The following is a 23499-nucleotide window of genomic DNA, read 5'->3' on the forward strand; positions in this document are numbered from 1 at the left end:
AAGGCAGGCTTGCACGATCATCATCTGTAGGCAGCCAAAAGTGATTTAGATTGGTGTTTAGACCAGTTCTAACTGCAAGAGGCATTAAGGGCACCCATGAGTTTTTCTAATTGAGGTCACGTTGGTACTGTTCCTACAAAAACTTACTGTATTTCAAAATGCTTATGACTGCAGCTGTCAATCTGGGTGAAAATTTTAGATACAGGTCTCAGAATGAGAGCTCGTCATCTGAACAAATGAACCCCAAATTAATGTGAGACTAGGACGACCACGTCTCTGTCAGTACCAAGCACGTAGGTGTTTGCTTTGGCCACTCCTTGCAGCACAGCATTCTGGCCTCCGTCAGAAACCCTCCTTTGAGGTGAAGAAAATGGAACGGTAAAAGACAAAAGCAGCACAGAGACGAGGGGTGACTTTTACATTTTCAAGTATGATCTTTATTGAGCTTGCAAAAAATATTTTGAGTACATTCAAGTGTGAAGCTTTACACACAGGTTGAGTCTCTTCATTCAAATTAGACTTCCTGAGAGGAGTCCAGTTCCAGTGAGCAAAAAGTCTCACACAACTGCTTTGTGGTGGTAATGTGCATTTATTCAGTGGCCACCACCCAGGTCATATGGAGAAAAAACAAAACAAACCAAAACAAAATGTAATACTTCCTTGTAGGTACTCAACCTCAAATGTCATAAAATTGCTAACAAAATTCTTTAAATCATGACATTAACTATAGATACAGAATTTATTATTTTTTGGCAGTTACTGCTATTAGAATTGCTACAAATAACACCACCATTATCTTTTTATTGGCTTCCTGGATTTTTATATTTTCAAGCTTACTCCTCAGCCACAATGGCATGAAACTTTTATTTATTTAATCCTAAATGTGAAATTTTCAGATAATGACCTCATTACAAGAACTGAGATCTCAAAAACAACAATAACAACATTAACAGCAAACATAACTAAATACAACAAGTTCCAAAATGGAATAACAAGAGGTAATAACAGACATGACTGACATAATGAATTTAGACATTTCAAAGTATGCAAAACAAAAGTGCAGCCCCTTCATCGCCCCAAATCAGACCACCATTTCACTTATTTTTCAATGTTTTGAGCTGCTAAAAAGTAGAAACAGTAAGCATTTAATTCAAAATATGATCAAACAATTCAAAGTTACATTTATGCTACAAGGACATATCTCAGTCCTGCTTATGTTGCTTTGTGGAGTTTCTCTGTTCGTAACTGATACTCTTCCTTTCTTTATTATTTTTAATATGCACTTCTGGGCCTGAAGTAGCTTCAGTGTTAATTCTGCAGCTTGGAAGTTACTAACAATTATGTGGTAGAATTAACCCTTAATTGACCTGTTTGCATTTAGAACTTTTGTCTGCTGTTTATGTTCTTAGCTGGACAAAACATATGGTGCTGTGAACAGTAAAGATGAAAACGAAGAGAGGTAAAGAATATACATTTCTGAAGAAAAATGAACTGAGAGTGAAGGAAGAAGGATAAAGTGAGTCAGGAAAGTTTTAAAGAAAGAAGCTAAAGGCCAAATGATTTATGAAAAGTGAACTCCAGGCTCAGAAGTAAAACACACATACATATCTTTAATATACTGAATGGACTACATTTTACCAAGAAATGTTATTTTTCCAGAATATAACCCATTTAAAAACAGCATTTCAGAAAAGATGAATTAATCATCATAGAACGCATAACTAAGTGGCTATGAGACTATGAAGTCAGAAGCTGTATTTAATACATAAATCAGTAGAAATGTGATCTATAGTTAAACTAATGAATATTTCAATTTTATGAATCTAATGGTTTTCTGTTATTAAAATGTAATTGAAAATTTTACTTTGAAAAGGTATTATCAAATCTTTGTTTATTGGCATGGGCAACTGGCATAGACAATATTTGAAATGGTTTCTGATTGAAAAAACAGTGAAAATAAAATAAAAAAACAGCTGCCTGTCAATGCAACACTTCACCACTACATTTCTTTCAGCACAAATTTTAGTTAGTCAATAGAGACAAAACATACTTTTTGGGAGATACCCAGAAGGGAGATACCCAGGACTGTCGACTTTATCAATTGATATATGCTTTTTCTAAGCTTAGGTATAGTAAATAACTATACCATTGAAACAAGATGTGGGTATAGTAAATAAGCATAGCATTGAAACAGGATGTTTCTGTCAACATAATACCACAATTATACTGCATAATGGTTGAAATACATAAATATGCTTACTTACCCAACGGACAGGAAAGGTTCTTTTGATTCAAGTCTGTCAAATAAATAGTATAAGTTTTAAAATATATAGAGAGAGTATTTCAGAACATTTTTATGATGAATTTAAAACAGCTACTCTCAGTATCCAATTTATTTGATGAACAATATGCAATCTGACAACAATAGAAGACTAAAAAAGGACCTGATCCATTATGCCAGGAGTTAGACTGGAAAAAAAGTGTTTCCCTAACTTTGGCTTAGGGATCAAATAATTTTAAAAGCAGTAAACTTAGAGTCTTAAAATTTCATAAACTCAGCTGACTTCTGCAGATATTTACACGGAAAGGCTAAAGCGAATAAGTAATACTTTGTCCTTTTCTTCACTTTACAAGTGAATTCAATTCTTTTCAGTTCTTGATGGCTCTGATTCAAAACGATACTCTTTAATGTTTTTTTTTACTTTAAACATAAATTAAGTTTGAGTCATAGTATTTTACTGAACTGAGGGCCTCCACACCCATTTTACTTGCTTTCCAACATCCTCTGATTTTTTAACATGACCTATGCTTATTCCTGGGAATTTCTGGCAGATATGCCGTGATCAGCATTGCGCTGAAGGCTAGATGCTACTAGTTTGACTAAAAATCATTCCTAGTTCTGAAATCAGCTGTTGAAAGTGACTCTCTCAAACTCCCTGTTATTGCTGCTGTCTCTGCGAGGAGCTGCATCACCTGCACACCAGTAGGAGACTCTCCTGCTACTAGTTTCCACCCAACAAGGACTAATCTAAAAAATCAAACAGAATCACAGAATAGTTTAGGTTGGAAGGGACCTCTGGAGATCATCTAGTTCAACCCCCCTGCTCAAGCAGGGTCCTCTAGAGCACATTGCCCAGGATCACATCCAGAAGGGTTTTGAATATCTCCAGCGAAGGAGATTCCACTACCTCTCGGGGCAACCTGTGCCAGTGCTCTGTCACCCTCACAGTCAAGAAGTTTTTCCTCAGGTTCAGATGGAACTTCCTGTGGTTCAGTTTCTGCCCGTTGCCTCTTGTCCTGTTGCTGGGCACCACGGAGAAGAGTCCGGCCCCATCCTCTTGACATTCCCCCCTCCCCCCCCCGAGACTTATACACCTTGATCAGATCACCTCTCAGTCTTCTCTTCTCCAGGCTACACAGGCCCAGCTCCCTCAGCCTTTCTTCAGAGGAGAGATGCTCCAGTCCCCCAATGATCTTTGTTGCCCTCTGCTGGACTCTCTCCAGGAGTGCCATGTCTCTCTTGTAGTGGGGAGCCCAGAACCGGACATGGTGCTCCAGACGTGGCCTCCCCAGGGCTGAGGAGAGGGGCAGGATCACCTCCCTCCACCTGCTGGCCTAATGCACCCCAGGATACCATTGGCCTTCTTGGCCACACTGCTGGCTCATGGTCAACTTGTTGTCCACCAGCACTCCCAGGTCCTTCTCGGCAGAGCTACTTTCCAGCAGGTCACCCCACCAAGCCTGTACTGGTGCATGGGGTTATTCCTCCCCACATGCAAGACCTTGCACTTGCCCTTGTGGGACTTCATGAGGTTCCTCTCCGCCCACCTCTCCAGCCTGTCCAGGTCCCTCTGAATCGCAGCAGAGCCCTCTGGTATGTCAGCCACTTCCCCCAGTTTAGTACCTTCAGCTACGTTTTTATACAATATTTCTGCTTCTGTACCTGGAACTGGCTGGCCTTAATTTTGAAGCACTTCCTGGCTGCAATGCGTTTACTGATGTCACCTATTCATTAGGACCATTAGAATGTGACTTTAGAGTCCTTCATAAAAATATTAAAAGAAAATTTCCCACTAAACTATTTTGAGATGTTACTTGATGTAAAAGTGATGCAAAAGTTCTGTATTATGCTAAACTTTGAGAGTACTGCATTATGAAGAATAAAAAAAATGAACATGTAGCCTTTAAAGAGTGTTTCTAAGAAAAGTGGAATATATCATTTCTGAAACTGAACATTTCACCTATGACGACCCTTCCCATTCAAAATCTATTCAATCCCACAACGAACTACTCTGAAGTAGAATATAAGGTTTTAAATAAAGTATATCTCAATTTTTTAAAAACAACCCTTTTCTTCAGGGCTTCCTTTGTGGAAAAGCAAACCACTATACTTGCATTTATTATTCAAAATAGTAAAAAGGTTTTGCCAAAAAAAAAGAAAGGAGATCAATTTAAATGTTTATTGCCATCTATCCAGAAGGGTATTTCCAAAATTGAATTTGTCATTGTGCTTTTGAAAGGATTATATGATTTTGTCTTTAATAATGCACACCAGCTTTTTGCAAAGCATTTACTTTCCAAGAAGAAGATTTTCCAGATTCACTACTGGAAATAGCTTAAGAGCTTATCTTCATTTACAGTGCTGGCTTCTAATGTACTTTAAACTTAGTTTCCTGGGATTAGATCTTTAGCAGAGGTGAGGGCTACCTACAGAGGGCTTGAGGAAAGGCCAACATGCATCCACAAATTATTGCCCTCATGGCTACAGCTAGTCTTTCCACCTCTTTCTGAAACTGTGATCCACATGGAAGCAGGAGGCTAGAAAAAGAGACTGCTGATGCATTTGTGTGCTGCTACACACTATGTTCCTGCAAAAGTAGTACAAGCCTGAAGCTGTGCTGTGGGGAAATACTTCTCCTTTTCTTCTTGTGCATGGCACTGTTAGAAAAACATCTGACTGATCTTTGCAGTTTTGCTCTGAGATATGAAGAAAAATTCACCTAATTTATTTTTTTGTTGTTTTATCGGCTTAATGAAATAAATCAGACCTGGAAAGTACTCTGGCTTTGGTGTGACAGATTAATTATAAGGCAAATGAGGAAAATCTGAAAGCCTCCATGCGTATTCACATATAGAACACAAAAACTTCGTAGTGAAGAGAGACTTGGAATGGTGCTATTATCATGGAGGATATTCTGGTAGATTTTACTTGGAAACGAAGAGCATGTGATATAATGCCCTGTGGACAAAATACTGCAATTAAAAATCTATCTGAAATACATTCTCAAGATGGATTTCAATTTGATTTAAATAGTGCTGCCCTAAGTTTGACCCCTCTCCAGTATATTTGACTAAATGGTTTTAGATAATTTGCTGCATTACTTTAAACTAGTTCAAGCGTTCCTCATAGTAAATGAATACAATTATCTGTTGAACTTTTATTTAAGTTAGCAATTCAGCATATGGCAAATTAATATAAAGATTTTAAAACTGCAACACCATGTAAAATAGCATACTACATCATCTTACTTGTGAATTTTATCAATATAAATTATAGATTTTCTATCTTCCTTTCTAGCCTGCAGTAAACCAAATTCCCCAGAGTTCTGAAGAAGTCTCACATAATTAAATATACCTCAAAAAGAGTAATCCTGATAGTCTGCAAGAGAAGTGCTGTCATACACCTCCAGGAAAAATATTAAAATAGAAATGTTATTTCTTGCAAAAAATATATTGACGTGCAAGAAAAATTAGATTGAGCAGTAAACAAAAGTAATCATGTTTTAATTATGTAGGAATGGTAATGAACCTTAAGTGATCAGGATTTTCTTTTTTTCTGAAATGGTCTTCTCACAAGAAAATTAATTTGTCAAAATGACAAGGCAATATATATCAGTTTAAGTAGGAGAGAGGCAGGCTGATCAATAGCATTATGGGGGTTCATTTGCTCTGTGATTCTGAGCTAAGACTTTCTGAAAGGTCTGAATTTCTTATCTATAGATAATAGGTAAATTTGTAGAGAAGGAAAAACATTTTTTACCCTATGTAAACAGTTCAGTTAAAATCAGTTACTGTAAACCAAACAGGCATGGACAATGAATTTAAACCCAATGTTATGCTACTAGTACTTTTACTCTCTGTGTTTAAAATAAGGACACTAAAAAATTTCCCATTTAGCAACATTTTTACTGTTTGCAACCTGCCCTAATCTGGGAGAGACACTTTACAGGATCTTTTTAATATAATTGTATATTTCTTTTTTTTTTTTTCTGCTATTGAGTTTGCTTATTTTAATGCTAATAAACTAAATCCCATCTTTGACATGGGGTGAACATGTAGATGGACAAATATTTCAAAGTTTGTAGACAAACATGGAAAGAAATATGAATAGGCTAAGGGCATGTGCATTCCTATATGACTTGTAAACCAATCATTTGAGGACTAGAAAGATCCCAAAGTAAATCAATTTTCCTTGCATAATTGTCCTGTTGAGATTACAAGTAAGATGGCTTTTTATATCTCAGGCCTGACCCAAAATATATAAAACAATATCATTTCTTATTAAAAAATCTTTGCTTCTCCATCCCAAAACCTATTTATAGGAAAAAGTAGATAGTATTACTAACAATATCAGTGCTGTCCACAAGCAAATGGGATTTTAGCCAAGCATTCTCTAAGGTAACTTATTTTGAATCAATATATTCTTCCTGATGATGATCTTATATTTTCATCTCTAGAGATTAAGTAAACAAAATATGTAGAATGTTGGGCACTTGTTAGGGATCTTATTCTGATTTTTCAGGGCAACAAAACTGTCTATCCTGAATCAAGTAAAGCAATGATCAGGAGCCAAAAATTTTTAGAAGAATCACTAGTGATTTGGGTTTACATTCTTGAAATCAGATTTTCTAGGAAAGATAACCTGAATGTGCTGCTAATTTCAGATATTATCCTGTTTGATTGTAAATCCAAGAATAGCAGCTCTAGTTCTCGAGGGGACTGGAATAGTTAATACCTCTAAACCTTGAATCCAGAGGATTCAAAATTTACATCCTAGCACTGGAAGTCTGTCCAGCTAAAAGGCATTTTAGACTTTAATCACTTAATGGATTGGTTGCATAGCATTAATGTATATTTTGTATGACTGATGTGATTGACATTTAACCATCAAGCATGTTTATCCCTCTGCACAATACAGCTTTGGGAACCAAAGATTTAGCAAAAATATGTGAAGGTAAAGAAGATTCAGATTTACAGTTCTCCCTGTTTGCCCATGAATTTATTTTTAAAATGATAACCAAGTACAAGTTACTACTCAAGAGACATTTCAAAGAAAACTCTGAGGTAGTGTGCCATTCCTAGTGATCAGCTAGGGTTGCATTTTTCTCTGCATTGTAATTTTGTGATTTGTCCAACAGTCCATAGTAATCAGAAAACATCTTCCTTCAGAATTTTATAAGCAGTACTGCTCAAATTTTATCCTCTAATTCCTCTGTTTTTCTAAAGTATACTCATTACAGCTTTTGGGAACTCTCAATATTTTTATGCGGTACAACCAGGCCTAATTAAAATGTATCTTAATTTATAGAAGAATATTATTTTATGTTACTTCCACAGGCTTTGGACACTGAAGACATCTTTGCTGATGCACACTAGTTGTTTTCTTTCTGTCTTTCTTTTTCAAAGCAGTATACAACATTTGTGATTACTGATGTCACTTACAGTTTCTGTGACTTAAAGCTATTATAGTCCAAGATAATGTTTCAGGACATAAGGAACAGTTGTCAGATGGAATTAGGGAAGAAGCACATTCCTTCTTCTGAAATTTCCACAAATAACATTATACATGTTGGCAAATTTTATTAAGGAGCACTGTCATGTTCTGGAATAAATAGATGTTAGATCAGCTATATAGAAGACTTGATCTATCAAAAGTGCTTCAGAATCAGAGGGTGCGGAGGAATGATTTGCAGCTTTATGTCAGCTTTTACCAGTGTTTTAGAAAAATTAAAAAATTCTACTTTCAACTGGTGGTTGACATTGCAAGTAATGACACTGGTTTGAAAAACAACATGAACTGTATTGTTTTTACTATTATTGTATAATATCAAATATTGTATTAATATGAAAGTATAGAAGCAACTTGGAAAGTTCCATTCCAGAGCTAAATGCTTCCGCTACATATTGAAATATAAAAAAGCTAGTGTAAAATAAAAGAAATTCACTATTTCCTTCAAAATATGAAAGGAAATCAGAGTATTGTAACCTTAAAATATCATTTCTCAGTATAGACGGCCTTTCTCAGAAGTCAGTTTTGAATATAACTGTAAGATTAATAAATTTGTAAGCACATAGATTAATAATGTGAAAGAACTTAACAAATGTGTATTGTCAAAAACAAAACATGTCAAAACAACCTCATTCCCTCCTTTGACAGTATAATTGACTTAGGGCATAACAGAAGAGACAGAAAATAGATATGACTTAGCCTGATTTTTAAGGCTTTTGATATTATCCTATATGACAGACTCATATACAAACTGTGAAAATACCAACTTATAACCTTAAGGTGGTAAGATACAATACATACAATACAACAAATCAATAAACATCACCATGCACAAAGGAATATGCCAAATGGGAAAATGCCAAATGGCTCATATTAAGTAGGAACACTCACGCTGTGTTTGATTTTAGTTTATATTATCATTAATGAGTTGAACAACAAAATGGAGAGTTTGCTTATAAAATTCATAGATGATAAAAAGCTGGAAGGGATTTCAAGCAGCCTAGAAAACAGAGTTAGAATTTGAATCCTATGTGATAAATTAGAGAAATGGTCTGAAATTAGTGTGATGAATTTCACCAAAAAAAAGAAAAAAGACAAGTCCAAGCAGAACTTGGGAACTAGAATTACTTTGTACATATATGAAATGCAGAACAACTGCTTAGGTGTTGCAAGAGAGTTTGAGGAGAGCAAAAACTAAGTAACATGATACTGTTCCAAAAGAAGAAACTTACTTGGGACGTTCTAAAACATCTTTCTCTCCTCAGATCTGATGAATCCCTCAGTTGCTTCACTGTGCCAGCTTTGGGCACAGTGTTTTGTAAAGGGATGTGGGCAAATGGAGAAGAATCAAAGGGAGAGTAATAAAGAGCAAGGAGGAGCTTAGAAAACCTAATGTTTGAAGAATAGCTTGATAAGCAAGGCTTATCTAGTCTAGAACATGGAAACAATGTGAAATGTTGTTAGAAGAAAGATAATGAACAGCTGTTTCACATGTCCACTTGAGAAACGAAAAGAAGGAACTGGTTAGTACGCACTACAGAAGATTCCTCCCTCCAACTCCCCCCCCCACCCCCATCCACCAAAAACACACAAAAAAATACTTATTTATTTTAAAAGGTGACAAGGAGCTCTAAAATGCTGCATGCTCCATGTCAGACAGAGGTTATTAGGTCCTCCAAGGACCCTCTGTGAAACAAGGAACTCCCACCTTGAAAGTATTAGCTGGAGCTGGTGTTTTCCACTCTGGGGATTCTTGCTGATAATCTCGTAGCTAGAGTTTCTATGATTTAGATCTGCTATGATCCAAGAGAAGAAGCCTGAAAGTCTGTATTTATAGACCTTAGGGGACAACAGCTGGCCTACAACAGCTTGCTAGAGTTACAGAATATGAAAGTCATGGACAAACAGCAGATGAGACAGTAGGAAACAAGGGTAAAGGGTACTAGACTAAATTAGCATGCCACTATTCTACTGACGCTTTGACCTTCGCCAGAGAAATAGTTTTTGCTAGGTAATCCTTAGCTGGTTCCATCTCATTCCCATTTTGAAAGATGTCTCCAGCACTCAGGAGCTAATGACTGCCTACAAAGCAAGTCCTAAGTCACACAGATGCTTTTTAATATCTGTTCTAGGAATATTTCAGAATAGCCCCTGTTTCAGTCTATTTTAACTACTGATTTGTTCCAATGTCTTGAGGCATAGCAATTATGTGATGTTGTTACATAGTCATTTATATAAGTACTCCAACACATCATGCAGTCTGAATGAAAAGAATAGCTTTTTTTTACTATCTTTTGATTTCTAATGAAGATAATTATTTAATAATAGGAATAATTTAGCTCATTTCTTGAAGTATGAGTTTTTCCTTAGTCCCATGAGAAAATATTTGTACCGAAAGATGTTGATTTTCCAACATATCTGTAGGGATTGAGGATTTTATGCAACATAATTTTTGGTGGTACACAAAACAGAAACTGTGGTTGCTTCCCGTAAGAGAGCACGGCCAGAGTATCCTCAGTCTTCAGAATATGTACTCTTATTAGAGGGTTCAGTGCTCACTATCTGCTGTTCTTGTGTTAATATAATGCTTTTACCTGTTTCAGAATTTTGCAGAGAAAGGAATGGAATATTTTTCTGAGCATATATATTACTTGATTTTTTAAGCATCTTATATGTCTGGACAATCAAAAAGGATATGCAAAAATATCAGTTACTTATTTTCAAAAATACTGCAAAATTTACTGGCAGTGCATTTTATTTAGACAGTCCTGCTTAGCTCCTAGGCCCGTTGTATGGCAGCACCAGGACACTCCATGGGGCAAAAAGTTTTTAGGGGACATTTAACATAGGATACAGCCTACAGTATATCGTGTCAAGCTGTCTAACTTAACACTTTGGCAGCTGTGCACTGAAAACCACTTGTAAAACAATTGACATTTTCAAAGTCAACCCAAGAAAAGGTAAGTTTTATCCTTTTTAATTTTTTATGCCACATTTTATAAAGTATGTTTATGACAGATGTACAAATCATGATGAAATTTAGCTAGTTTCCTACAAGAATCCTGAATCTAGATACATAATTTTAAATATCAAATTAGTGGCATGAGTAGGGGGTCAAATACCCCTTAAGATTTAGTTTTGTATGAATTAATAGCATAGATAATCTATAGCTGTCAGTTAGGAGAGTGTGACTGAATAATCTGTCCTGTACTGTCTCTAAAAATTGACAGTTGTAAAACTGAAAAAAAAAAAAAAAAGTAGCTTTCAACCTAGGTTCTTTAAAGCATTTACTTCCTTCCACTTCCCTATGCTAATTTTCACAATAGCAAGAGGCTACAATGAAGCATGTCAGCATATGCAAAAGTTGCTTTTGATATATGAGTAAAAGTGGACTTTGGCACATTGGATGCAGAATGAGCGATTATAATACAAATAGGATGGAGGGGCTTTGGGGGGAGTGAGGGGGAGAGGGAGAAATGGAGACCAATAGTACAGGAAGTAGTTTCTCAAAATCCTAACGAGTGACCTAAATTGTAGGCAGCAAGAAGAGAGGAAAAAACAAAAGCTTCAAGTCATTTGAAGGTCCTATAATGGCGTACTATTTTCAGAGAGCTAGAACTAAAACATATTATCATATCCATCTAAGTAGCTGAATATATTTTGTACTTGATTTTAATGTGTTTTCCTCTATAGATCCTAAAATTTAAAAAGAAAATTTAAAAGAAAATTAAGATATTTATTGGACACATCTTGAACTGTGGAATGGATTCTCTTAGCTGAGATAAATATTGGTAAGCGTATCTGAGAAAAACTAAGTTGTGATTTGGAGGGAAATTTTATTTCCACACTGACCAAGAAAAGTCTCCTTAAGCCTAATGGAATGATAAGGAAACTAAACTGAATTGTGTTTACACCACATCTTTATGATATTTCCACTCACAGAAAAAATCCATGGTCTGATTCAATAAGTTTTTTCTTTTCTTTTTCAGGTACAGGCACTCCTGCTTCTGATCTCGTTCCCCAATTGAAAACATGCTCAATTTGGTACTTTGCTCATGTGATAAATGGAAACAAACTCTGGAGAATAAAAGTAGCTCCATTCCACTGCTGTCAATTTAATTTGCTTTTTCCTGTGGCATGCTGGTAGTAGCTAAATTTTGCAAAAATCCATGCTTCCACCAAGAGAAAGAGTTTGGAAAGAAATATGGCAGAGTACTTAGTTATCTACCTTAGAGTCCACTTTCTGTCAGCTTTAATCATTCTTTGCATGAAGACGATGTCATCTGACCTTCTTCTATTCTGAATTAGAATAAGAATGTTTAAGTCAATATGTTCTGGGCTAAAAACATACAGACTGAGTTCATCAGGGTAGGCTGAACAAAAGTGTTGACTGATCTAATGCGTACAATCAATACTGTGTTACTGAATAGCTATTTGTGGTCAAAAAAATAGATGAAGGCTAATGCAGACATTGCCTTTGGGGATCCATAGGGTAGAGGCTTAATCTCCTTTTCCCTCAATGGCACTATTAACACTTAAAAGTAGATACTGGAGGTGCAATGCTCTGACAAAGCATGATTCATGTTTATCGTGCTGTCTCCTGGCATAATCTCACTCTTGGAAGTCTGAAAAAGGTAACATGTTTTTGATGCCAGTTAGTATTTAAAATTGTTCGGTTCTTACAACCCGGAACAAATTCACACACCTTTGTGAATACATTTCTCACTGCTCAGTTAAAAAGCCAGTGCTTAGCTAAAAGTGTCAGGAAGACCAGCAACATACCAAAAAGACATATAACTTGTAACATAGCCCTTAAAAAAACATTTCACATTAGGTACCAGCTGCTGTGTCTAGGTATCAATCTTGGCAGGCTGCATAACATTTTTTTGAACAGGATATGCCAATACTAGCAACAATCATAAAAACATAAATTTACAGGGTAACTTTGTTATTAATGTTTAACCAAATTTTAATATTTTGCTGTTATCCCTCTGCAGTACACCCAGCATAGCATTCTATGCTATTTGTAATACTCAATAATTCATTTTCTCTTAAACTAGGTACAGTTTAAAACTCTTTTTTCCTATATTATTCATAGGATTTTAAAACATTACAAGTTGCAGCCTTTCATTTTTCCAGCCTTCCTTATTTATCACAAAATATTAAATCCATAATACAACCTCATATTTCTATCGTGATTTGCAAGGCACCTAAACTGTGCCCTTGCAGTACACCAGCAGCTCTCAAACTGAATTACAGCCTTCTATACAATTAGAGGTGTTACATTATGTGAGAACCAATGTTTAATTACAAGCTCACAAAGTGGTGCTCTGTAACACAACCGTCTCCTGTATCTCTGATTACTGCACCGATTAAGGGCTTACTGAATCCCTCAAAATGAGGAAACCTGCTGTTTGCTCTTCATACTAACACAGGCCCTTCACTGTTCTGTGTCATGAACTCCATGTCCTTACTTTTAAGACCTCTGTAATGTCAATAAGACAGTTACTGAACAACAGTGGTTGCAAAACTGAACACCATTTCTATGTTGTCTGCCTCGCTAAAACTCGAATGTGGAAAAATAACAAAGGGTTCTGTTTCAGATTTTTCTTTATACGTTGTGGTACAACCTTTTTCTTTTTAAGTCAATAGAAGCACAGTTGATGATCTACAGAATGCATTGTCTTTCTGCTAGAATCCAGTGAACTCAAACTCTGATTATTTCTTAAATCAAATGTAAGAACCCATGAAGCAGTAACGGGTGGAAATCTTAGAAATAGTAAGCTGATAGGAATTGAGCTCAGCCTGCCTAGCTTTAAACAGAAAGGATGACCAAAAATACTGTCTCTTTTTGCCTGTAGGCAAAAGAGTCAGTGATCTGTATCTTTTAAGAATGTATTTTTTTTATTATTAGCCAAGGTTTTTTAGTTCTTATTAGCAGCACAATTCAGGGGGAAAAAAAAGGAATTATATTAATTTCAATGCAATTAGAAGGCTATGAATATATTTTTCTATTCCACTTAGATATAAACAATGACAGAAAAACATGAAAAAATGAGATAGAGTTTCACAGTTGGTTATTTTAGCTGCAGTACACCACTTTAGGTTTCATAGAAAATGAAAAAAAGTAAGAAGATTAAGGACTGAGAAAAAAAGCAACAATGAGAAAACAGGCAGTATTCTTTCCAAACTTGCTAATCTTTGAGCACGAGTGTGATTATGGTGTCTGGGCTTCTGCAGAAGAAAACAACATAAGGCATATGATGCCATATATCATCTTCTGTGAGAGAAAAAGTACTGAACTAGGAAAAGTGACAGACCTCCTCTGCAGATGCAGGTATTTTGGTGTTAGTAGCTTCCTTTTAACAAAAGAAAAAGAAAAAAGCTAAACTAAGATAAAACTGTGGAGGCCTAAAGAATAATTTCTGGGTAGATGGGAAGAAAAGAAAGAATTCTTTAAGTCTATGAAGGACCACACCTTAAAATGAATCTAAGTGAAGATGACAGTTTAAAATCTCTGGTGAAAGGGAATGTGAACAAATGTGACAAAGCTGTAAGATTTAGGATATACAGTAAGTCAAGGTAGGATATCTGTCCCCAGTTACTTAGGATTTCTAAAGGGGAAATTTTTTAAAATAATATTTTTAACAATTTCCTCCTTCACCGTAAATAGTGAAGAGGAAGACTACAGGGAAAAAAAAAGTCCTATCCTAGATGTTATTAGACTGACTGCATAGAGATTAGACATAATATGATTGGATGAACAAGTATATTTGACATATTTAGATATTTATCAACAATTTGCCCCAGAAGCAAAGGTTTTCCTGGGTGAGACTAAGGACCTGAGACCCCCCACCTCCTCCCATTAAATTCATCCAGTGTTATATGTTCATGGTCTGTCTGGACCACGTGAAAGGCAGTTGTGCCCTTGGCTGGCTCCCCCAACCCTTCTGAGTATCTAGATTTATTTTTTAAACATCCCTGGGACAAATAGTTTGCAGGTACACCAACATCACTCAAAAACAATGCAGAGGTGCATCTATTTCCTTCTGTCAGCAGAGAATTTTTCTCTTAATTTTTGTGTTTTCATTGGTTATTTGACACGGGAGATTTTCCTTGAAAGAGAGAAAATAAAAATTTAGCATAGATTGAATCATTGAAACTGAAGAATAGGTAATGGGCACAACAGAGTACAGCTGGTTCTCTGCTAGAGCTTTATATCTACGTCTTTGAATGCTTTTAATATCATTGAGAATGCTACTTAAGTTCTTGACACAAGATATATTCCCACTAAATTTAACTGATAATTTCAAACTGAATGACTATTTTACTATGCAATAGTGAGAGCTATTATGACCACCAAGAAAACACTTTGAGGATATGAATGTAAATTATTTTCTACAGGACTCAAATTTATCTCCACTTAAAAATGCCTTGAAATGTTTTATGGGCACTAGATCTTTTGTCAGGAGAAGAACTGTAGAGCAACAGTCATCTTAGATTCATTCTGCAGCACTGAAATAAAATAGTTCATTTCATGAAGAAAGGTAATCGAAGGTATCAAGAGGATACTTTCCTGTAAAAAAAGGAAGTACTTTCGTTCAAAAGAAATATCACACTATGTAATCTTAATGTAAAATATTTATTAAAACACTATATTTCATAATATAAATGAATTTTTAGCCTGTATGTTAAGAAAAGAGTAAGTAATATAATCTCATTTTTAATGTAAATTTAAAGTATCAAAAAATAATTGCTCAGGTTTATGTTATATTGGCTGAACTACATCCCTAGGCTGTTGTTATGTCTATAATGAAAAAAAAAAATACAAAAATGTATTAACAAAAGATAAGTAATAAATAAGAAAGTTGTTGGAAATCTAGAACAATATTCAATCAAGAAAGACCTTTATACCTGTAGTTACTTTCAATATACACCATCATATTGTTAATATACTGCCAACGGTGCACCACTGCAGGAATTTTGCAAAATACTGCAGTTTTCAAATAGAATAGAAATGCTTGTTTGGCATACAATTTGTTGAGTTTATGTAACACTTTCAAAGAGGAGGAAGAATCTCAAGAATCCCCCTACCCTGGAAGATGTGATCTCCTTGCCCATCACTGTGCTTTCTAACCTTTCTCCTGAAATGAGTAAGAACAACCAGTGGTTCTCAGAACAATGACTCAAAATAATGGATAGTTCTGACAATTGAAAGGAGAACCAAGCCAAACCAAACTCTATAAAAGATATCTTAAAATAAATCAGAGAAGCAGACAGTAAGTAATGAAATTTCTCACAGTGTGAGAAATTCTTTAAGCCTCAGCTATAATATAAAGCTGCAAAACCAAAGGCAACGCAAGATATGTAACATAATCCAATCAACTTTGTGATGGAGATTATCACAGTAAAATGTACTGAGGAAATTGATAAAGTATTTTTGTAGAAGAAAAAATAAATCTTTGATATAAAGACATAATTATATCCTGAAAATAGAACAGCATCTCTTTCCATTATATTAAGACTTTTGAAAGAAATAATTTTCTTCAGAGACCATGAGACTTATGAAATTGTAAAGAAAAAGCTATTTAATATGGCTAATTAGTAGTATGTTAGATCAAGCATCCTAAATAAACATTTAGATAAATAAACCTAGAGAAGTTGTTGGGAACGGGAATGGGAAATGACTGTGGAATCTAATACCACTCAGAGCACTGAACCACAAGCTTGCAACTTTAGAGAGCATCTTGGAAAGAATTTGTCCTCAAGGAAAACCTTTGCCAAGACTACCATGTGCTATAAATAGGCAGTGCTACAAGAAACAAACCAGTACTAGCAGTCAGGCCGGCCGAGACTAGATCGGAGATGGTCTCAGAGATTATTTCATTCACTACTTCCTGGTCCTGTTACCTCATCCCGCTACTCACCTCACTCAGTCCTGATGCACCACAGGCTAGAAGGCTTCACCCTCAGCACTGGGAATACTGGGAATAATATAGCTTGAATACCTCCTCAGTGGCCTTCAAGATATGGCAAACTAGTAAAGTCTGTTTTGCTATTTGTAGCATTATGAGGAAGCTTGGATTGTGGCAAAGATGAAAATAACCCATGTGGGGAGGAAGGAACAAGTAATGTAAAATGACTTTTCATTTACTCTCAGCTAAATCTGTCTTTGAAATGTTTGTAGGTCAACTACAATATTAAGTGTGTAGAGCAAGGAGAGTAAACAGATTCCTATACAGTGATGAGTAACTTAAGTCTCCTAGTTTACTTCTAGATCCTAGTCTGCTACTTACCTACATTATATTAATATTGTTTACACACATGCAAGGTTTACTCTGGGTAAACTAGTTTTCTCAGAAAAGAGATTTAGTTGTGGTTCTTGGGTCCCAAGCCCCTCTCAATAGGCAGCATTGGTAATACTGGACTAAATTTGGCTCCCTGTGCCCGACATGGTCTCCAGCAGCTCCCAGCTGTGACCTGAGGGTCACACACTGGGGCCAGCAAGCCATTTTCATGGCACTAAAAATCCCACCACTTTGCTAGACCCCCCTAGTCTTTATATTATTCTAGTTACTCTAAAGCAAACACCACACATACTCCTTGAATCCCTTTTTAAAAAAAGTTTTTTGTTAGTGCTAACAGGGTGCTAGATGACACCCTGAGCAGATCCCAAGGCTGACAGATGTACACAGTGGACTTGCTCAGTCTGTCCTGAAAGGAGGCAAGCCACGAGTGGTATGTGCACAACTGCTCTACTCCACTGGAGTGTATGCATTTACCTGTGTGGATGTAGCCCTAAGGAACCTCCACAATGAAGAACTATGCTAAAGAGAATGCTGTCCTATTTTTATAAACAGAGTAAAACCTCCACAAGTGAGGAAAAGCTTTTAGATCATATATTTAATGCCTTACATTACAAGGTGGTGGACTGAAATGAACAATAAATAGTTTAAAAATTTGTTTATGAGGTAGAGAAACAGAACGTCAGCCCATCAAATTATTTGTGGCTGATTCTGCTTTGGCGTGTTGGGGCACATATCTATAGTAAATGGACTTTCATCTGCTGACAGAACTACTTCAGCAAAATGTTGATCAAAACACAAGTAAATTAAAAAGATATAGTGTGATTCTTCATTTTACCACAACAATGCTCCCAAACACAGCTTTAATACATTTGTGTCAGCACTTTTAATCTACACCTTGTGTTTCAAAGATATGAAGATTAGCCATTAAAATTAGCTTCTGCTTGAGGCTAGACCCAAATAACAAGCTGTAAAATAATTTAAAGATGTAAATTTGGCAGGCTTTTGGTTTTCTGCAGAAATGTTGTGCTAAAAACAGGAAATTCACAACAATTTTGAACCTTCTGGGATATAAGTTTCCCCTCACATCCTGAACGACAAAGCAAATCAGGAATAATGCTACTGGAAAGAATAGTTATGTTAAATTTAAACACAAAGTACATCTGTAGTACTTGTTCAGAGAGTATACTTAAGATTAATAATGTGTTTAGCAGCTTTCTGAAGCAAAGCCTAACTCTTTTGGTTCTCAAAGTATTTTTAAGGTCTATCCACCATGGAAGTTCTTCTGTTAGGGGTTTCTGCATAGGTTATGCTCAAATGCTTAATGTGGAACAGAGCATCAGAAAAGGGATTAGTCACAGAGGCTGATTCAAGTTTTTAAGTTAAATAACTGGTTTTCATGTTTTCTAAAACTACACATAATCCTGGAACATTATCTGTTTGTGTCTCACACATGTTTTCATACATACATAGATCTCTTGCCCTATTACAAAGAACCTGATCCTAAAATGCCATGGCCACCAACACCTTCATGGGCACCAGTTGTGGGGGAGGTGGAGGGGAACGCTGCTCAGAGCTCTACTGCCCCTGGCTGTGCTCAAGGAAATTCAAGGGAAGCTCCGTATATGCCCCAGGGGAGGCTTAACAGCCTTGCAAAAAGATATAGTCAGGCTTCTCAGCTGCAAAGGAGCAGTCCATTTTTGCACTCTCTTCTTTAATGAATTCGCTTTCCCTCAATGGCCTTTTAGCTTCTTTCGCTGTAGAGAATGTTTCTGTGGTGCTGCCTGGGAATTGCTAAGCTCTCCTTAGCACACCCCAAAGAAGCTGTTTTCCATGTGGTAGGACACAGATCACCTAGTTTTTTAAATGATTTGTGGAGGTATCGGGACTCTTCCTCATCTCTTAATAAGGTCAGAGGATAAAGGCCAACAGGCACCCTGCCTACAGTAAAAAACTCTAATATCTGCAGCCACTAAAATTAATTGCAAACTACTGTTGATCATAATGGAGAGTGTTGACCACAGTGTCCTTAGGAAGGCAATATTTACTGGGGTCTTGTGGAGGAGCACAACTACCCCCCCCCCCATCTCAAGCCCAAAGTGTGGTGGAGTGCAACTACCCCCCTCCCTTATCTCGGGCTTCCACTGACTACAAATAGCTGACAGTGCCCAGGGTGGTAAGGAGGAACTAGGCGATACTGGTTGCAATTAGTTGGCCAGAAACTAGCATGAGATCAGCAAAAAGAGGAATATATCCCCCTATGCCACATGAGATCAGCAAAAAGGGTATCTTTTCCCCATATATGGCATGAAATCTGCAAAAAAACAGGTCTCCACACCAAATAACATATGACCATGAGTCAAACTCCATGTCCATAAATAGCGTTCCAGCCTAGAGCCCACTGAGCTCTCCTGCACGACAGCTGGCTGCACGGCGGTGAATCTCAAGGTTACTCTTCAGTGTTGAGAGACTCCTTACCCGCGACAGATCCTCAGTAAGTGACTAATAGCGTGCTGAAACTTTACTCCTCGAGGTCGAGAGATTCCTTACCCATGACATCTTCTCTGTAAGAGACCAGTACCATGCTGAAGCTTTGTAACTTTGCTAAGTCACCTCTTTGATTGATTGTGAACCTAATCCTTTAGACATAAACTGTTGAGCAAGTGTGGGACTAAGGAAGAGTCTGGAAAGCAAGAGAGTCCACTCTGAACCCCAAGACTCAATGGGAGGGTCTTCGTGATGATTTCATCTGACTGTATCCTCTATGCAGTAAATAACCTAGTGTGCCTTGTCATCAACCCTTGTTAAACCACTGCCTTATTTTACCACTGAACTTTGTTTAATCACTGTCTTGTATCAATAAAACATATTGCTATTTCTCTCTTACAAGTGCATCACTCATCTGTGACAGGTCTATATGTTCATGTGTGCCATATTTTACGGGGGAATACTGTATTTATCATCTTGAACTCCATAGCTTAGATAGACTATGAGTTTATAAACTGTGATGTTTGTAGTAACAATTGCAATAAGGCAGCATTAAAAGAAATAGCAACATAAAGGATATAACAATTTTGACGCACACTAGTTGTTCTCTTTAACACTATTTTTAGGTATTAACTGTTCTTCCAAACAGTTGAATGCCTACCTTTAGACAATTTCTTCTAGCCATATTTCCTGAGCATGATTATGAAAACTTCATGTGTGGCCAGTGACAAAGCTTGTTAAAATGACAATATATCGTGTCTAGTGTTTCCTTGTTATACCCTAAGCCAGCTTTCTTCTCACAGAAGGAAATTATATTGGTTTATTTGCTCCCAATAATTCTATGATGGATTTTTTACCACCTTATTATACTCTAGGTGTTTATAAATTGATTATTTAATAATTTATTCAAGTATTTTTCTAAGAATCAAAGCTAGGCTGACTGGAAAATTTCCTTGTTCCTCTTCTTCCGAAAAATTGATATGATGCCTGCCCACACACACTGCTTTTCCACCTTATGTGACCTCCATAATTGTTTGAAGACAATCACTAATAGTTCATGCATTAATGTATATATCCAAAGGTTAGTCAGGAATTTTGTTTGTTTGGCCTGTTCCTAGTTGGTATCAATTAGTTTTCTATGATAGACATCTTAGAGACAGTCTTAATGTTAGGAAGTTAGAATATTTTGATCTAGAACTAGTTAATATATATATATAACATTAAACACTACTTGATTGTTTTCCTGCGCTCTAAAACGTTTGGTGTGCACAAGAGCTTGGGATTTCTGGCTCTTTTATATGTACATCAAACCACGAATGGGAAGATATAGTTTTTCTAGCTCATGTGATATGCAGTGAAATTTGTAGATATATTCGAACACAAACATTTCAGATTTACACAATTTTCCTAACAAAAAATGAGTTGTTGTAAGCTAAGATGAATTCCCACCTACCTATAAAGTGCTGAAAGTGGTCGCTTGTTGCCAGGTTTTGGTCTGTATGGTTTTGGTTCTCCTGCCATGTTGATATCTGAAAGTAAGCAATTGATATTCATAAATAAAAGATCTGAAAATTAGAGTGAGTTTGCAAAAACAGCTTCAAGACACTGAAAATTATTAGCAGACCGTGAAAATGGACAGCATATGTAAAGTCCTGATTTTTTAAAATCATTTACATCATGTCTGTGTATTTATCCTTGAAATACAATAATATGTAAAGCCTATACTGACATTAGCCATGCTGGATCTCCAATTCTTGCCTCCTTTTGAATCATACTCAAAGACATTCCAGCAAATATTCGTCCATTCATTTGAATGCTAGTGATACTTACCAATGGAGAAAGAAACACAGGCCATTCTGCTGAGAATATCTTGCCTAAGTTTAGGAAGCTGTCTATATAAACACAACCCTACATTAAAAAGTTGTTTGCTTTTTTTCAAAAAAACTAGATTTTGTAAGTCAACATTGCAAGGAATCATGCTGATGAAGGAACTAAGGAACTTTTGATCAGGAAACAAATTTCATGACATTCGAGTGATGCTGCAGTAAATCTGTCCTTGGTTTCACAAGAGAACTACTGAAATCTTCCTCAGATTTTCTCATAGAAAAATATTTTTTTTCTATTGACAATTCTATGTTTCAAATATTTAAAATAATTTTAAATATGTTTTCAGTATAAATTTGATATTTTGAATTCAAAAAACATTTATTTAAAATTATAAAATGTATTGGAAATGAAAAGTTTTTTATTAGAACTGTGTCCTATTGAATGTATTTTATGGATAAAATTTTCTCCATAAAAAGTGTTTGGAATTAAATATGATTGTAGTTCATTCTGTGGTAATGTATTACTTTTAGATTTGTATTGTAATAATTTAGAATTGTATTACTTTTAAATCATAGTTTCCCATCAAATATTAATATTTCTTATTTTACTTATGTCTCTGAATTTGAATGAATATTAAGACAGTTTTCGTTCTCCCTTGAGATGCTATGCCGCCCTTAATTTTAAGCAAAAGATATAGCAAAGATATGCACTTGGGGCTTTTCTGTTAATATGGAACTGATTGAATAGCTCTGCTACTCCCTGAGCACCTTGTACTAACTTAAGAATGTATGTAGGAAATAGTTTGAAAACTTAGAACAGATCTTCACCCCATTATTTTTCAGCACTATCTACTACAGCCTCAATTTTCTAACTAAGATTAGAAGTGAACTTGTCAGCATTTCACAGGATAGATCATTTCCAGCCCAACTGAAAATCCTGTGAGATAACTTGTTCTTTTGCTTCATCCATCATTAGCTTCACAGCAGACATTTACATCTAGTAGGTCATAAACTGTGTGTCAGATAAATTTGTTGGCTGCTGCACAGAGATTTATCTGGATTAATGATTCCACTCTGAGGAATGCAGAGAGGTATCACTCATTATGGTGATAAAATTAGCTACTGCACTTACACATGAATATGAACTAGACAACTCAACAAAACAGAGGGATTCATGTTGCTTCTTTGTGGGAATGGAAGAGCATAGGGACTCTCACATTATTTTCTCTGATCATATACTATAAATGTTCACTTAGAGTTCAACATTATGATATACTCAGCATTGAAATTCCAAATCTTAAGGTATCACTATGAATACAAAAGTGACTGGGCAAACAACAGTACATTGTAACACAGCTCTCTGTGCTTGCAGAATCAAGACAGATTACTTTCTGTATTAAAAAGAATACTTTCAGTACTATCTGTTCCTGTTAAGACAGAAAAGGTGGTTAAGATACAAGAACTACATTTCATTAAAGTTTTTGTGTTATCAATATAATATATATAATTTTAAAGAGGGTCTTTTTATTTCTAATTATCTTGAAAAGTGCCTAGCAATTAACTGGAGAAAAGCCTTGACTTAAAAAAAAAAAAAAAAAGAAGAAGAAGAAGAATATGAAAACTATTTAGAGAAAACACACATTGTATTCAGTGGCTACATAAATTGATCCGGAAGAGCAACTCAAAACAGAATGATCTACATTTCTTCTATCAGCCTTTCACATCACTACCTGTCCACATCCTCTAGGAAGGCTCAGGTGCATGAACCTCTTGTTTTTGGAGAGGCTATATCAGCCAGCCTTGACGCTTTGCATAATATAGGTTTGCTGCTTAAGCAATCTGGTCCTGAAGGCAACTGTACAGTTGCCTTTAAACAACCTTTGCAAATGTAAACAATGATAAGAGTGTTGTCTTCACACACTGGAGGTATTTCAGTATTTCTCAGTATATCTGTCCTTCAGATGCTAACATTTTTTATTGGAGAAAAAAATAAAATAAAATCAATCAACTCTTTTGGTTCACAAAAATAAATGACACGAATTAGAAGCTTTGACAGTCACTGGATCCATCTGTGAAAACTGGGACTACTAGG

The 23499-nt window shown here is 35.9% G+C and overlaps 1 protein-coding gene and 1 long non-coding RNA gene across 11 annotated transcripts in view; one reads left to right on the forward strand and one right to left on the reverse strand.

Moving 5' to 3' along the window:
• The window catches only part of RALYL (RALY RNA binding protein like), a 387555-nt gene that overhangs the window by 62008 nt on the left and 302048 nt on the right, over positions 1 to 23499 (reverse strand). For 9 of the 10 annotated variants that reach the window (XM_068933792.1, XM_068933791.1, XM_068933793.1 and 6 more), the window contains 2 exons: positions 21035 to 21110; positions 2265 to 2297 (listed from right to left, as the gene is read on the reverse strand). In XM_068933792.1, coding sequence (XP_068789893.1) covers positions 2265 to 2297; positions 21035 to 21110 — 109 coding nt within the window. The remainder of the gene's footprint in view (positions 1 to 2264; positions 2298 to 21034; positions 21111 to 23499) is intronic. The other variant, XM_009689430.2, reaches the window with a different exon arrangement.
• LOC104153508 (uncharacterized) overlaps positions 19511 to 23499 on the forward strand; it is a 38848-nt gene continuing 34859 nt past the window's right edge. The window contains exon 1 of the long non-coding RNA XR_696281.2: positions 19511 to 19588. This is a non-coding gene — a long non-coding RNA (uncharacterized lncRNA). The remainder of the gene's footprint in view (positions 19589 to 23499) is intronic.

This window comes from Struthio camelus, chromosome 2, assembly GCF_040807025.1.
Source record: "Struthio camelus isolate bStrCam1 chromosome 2, bStrCam1.hap1, whole genome shotgun sequence".
Lineage (NCBI taxonomy): Eukaryota > Metazoa > Chordata > Aves > Struthioniformes > Struthionidae > Struthio > Struthio camelus.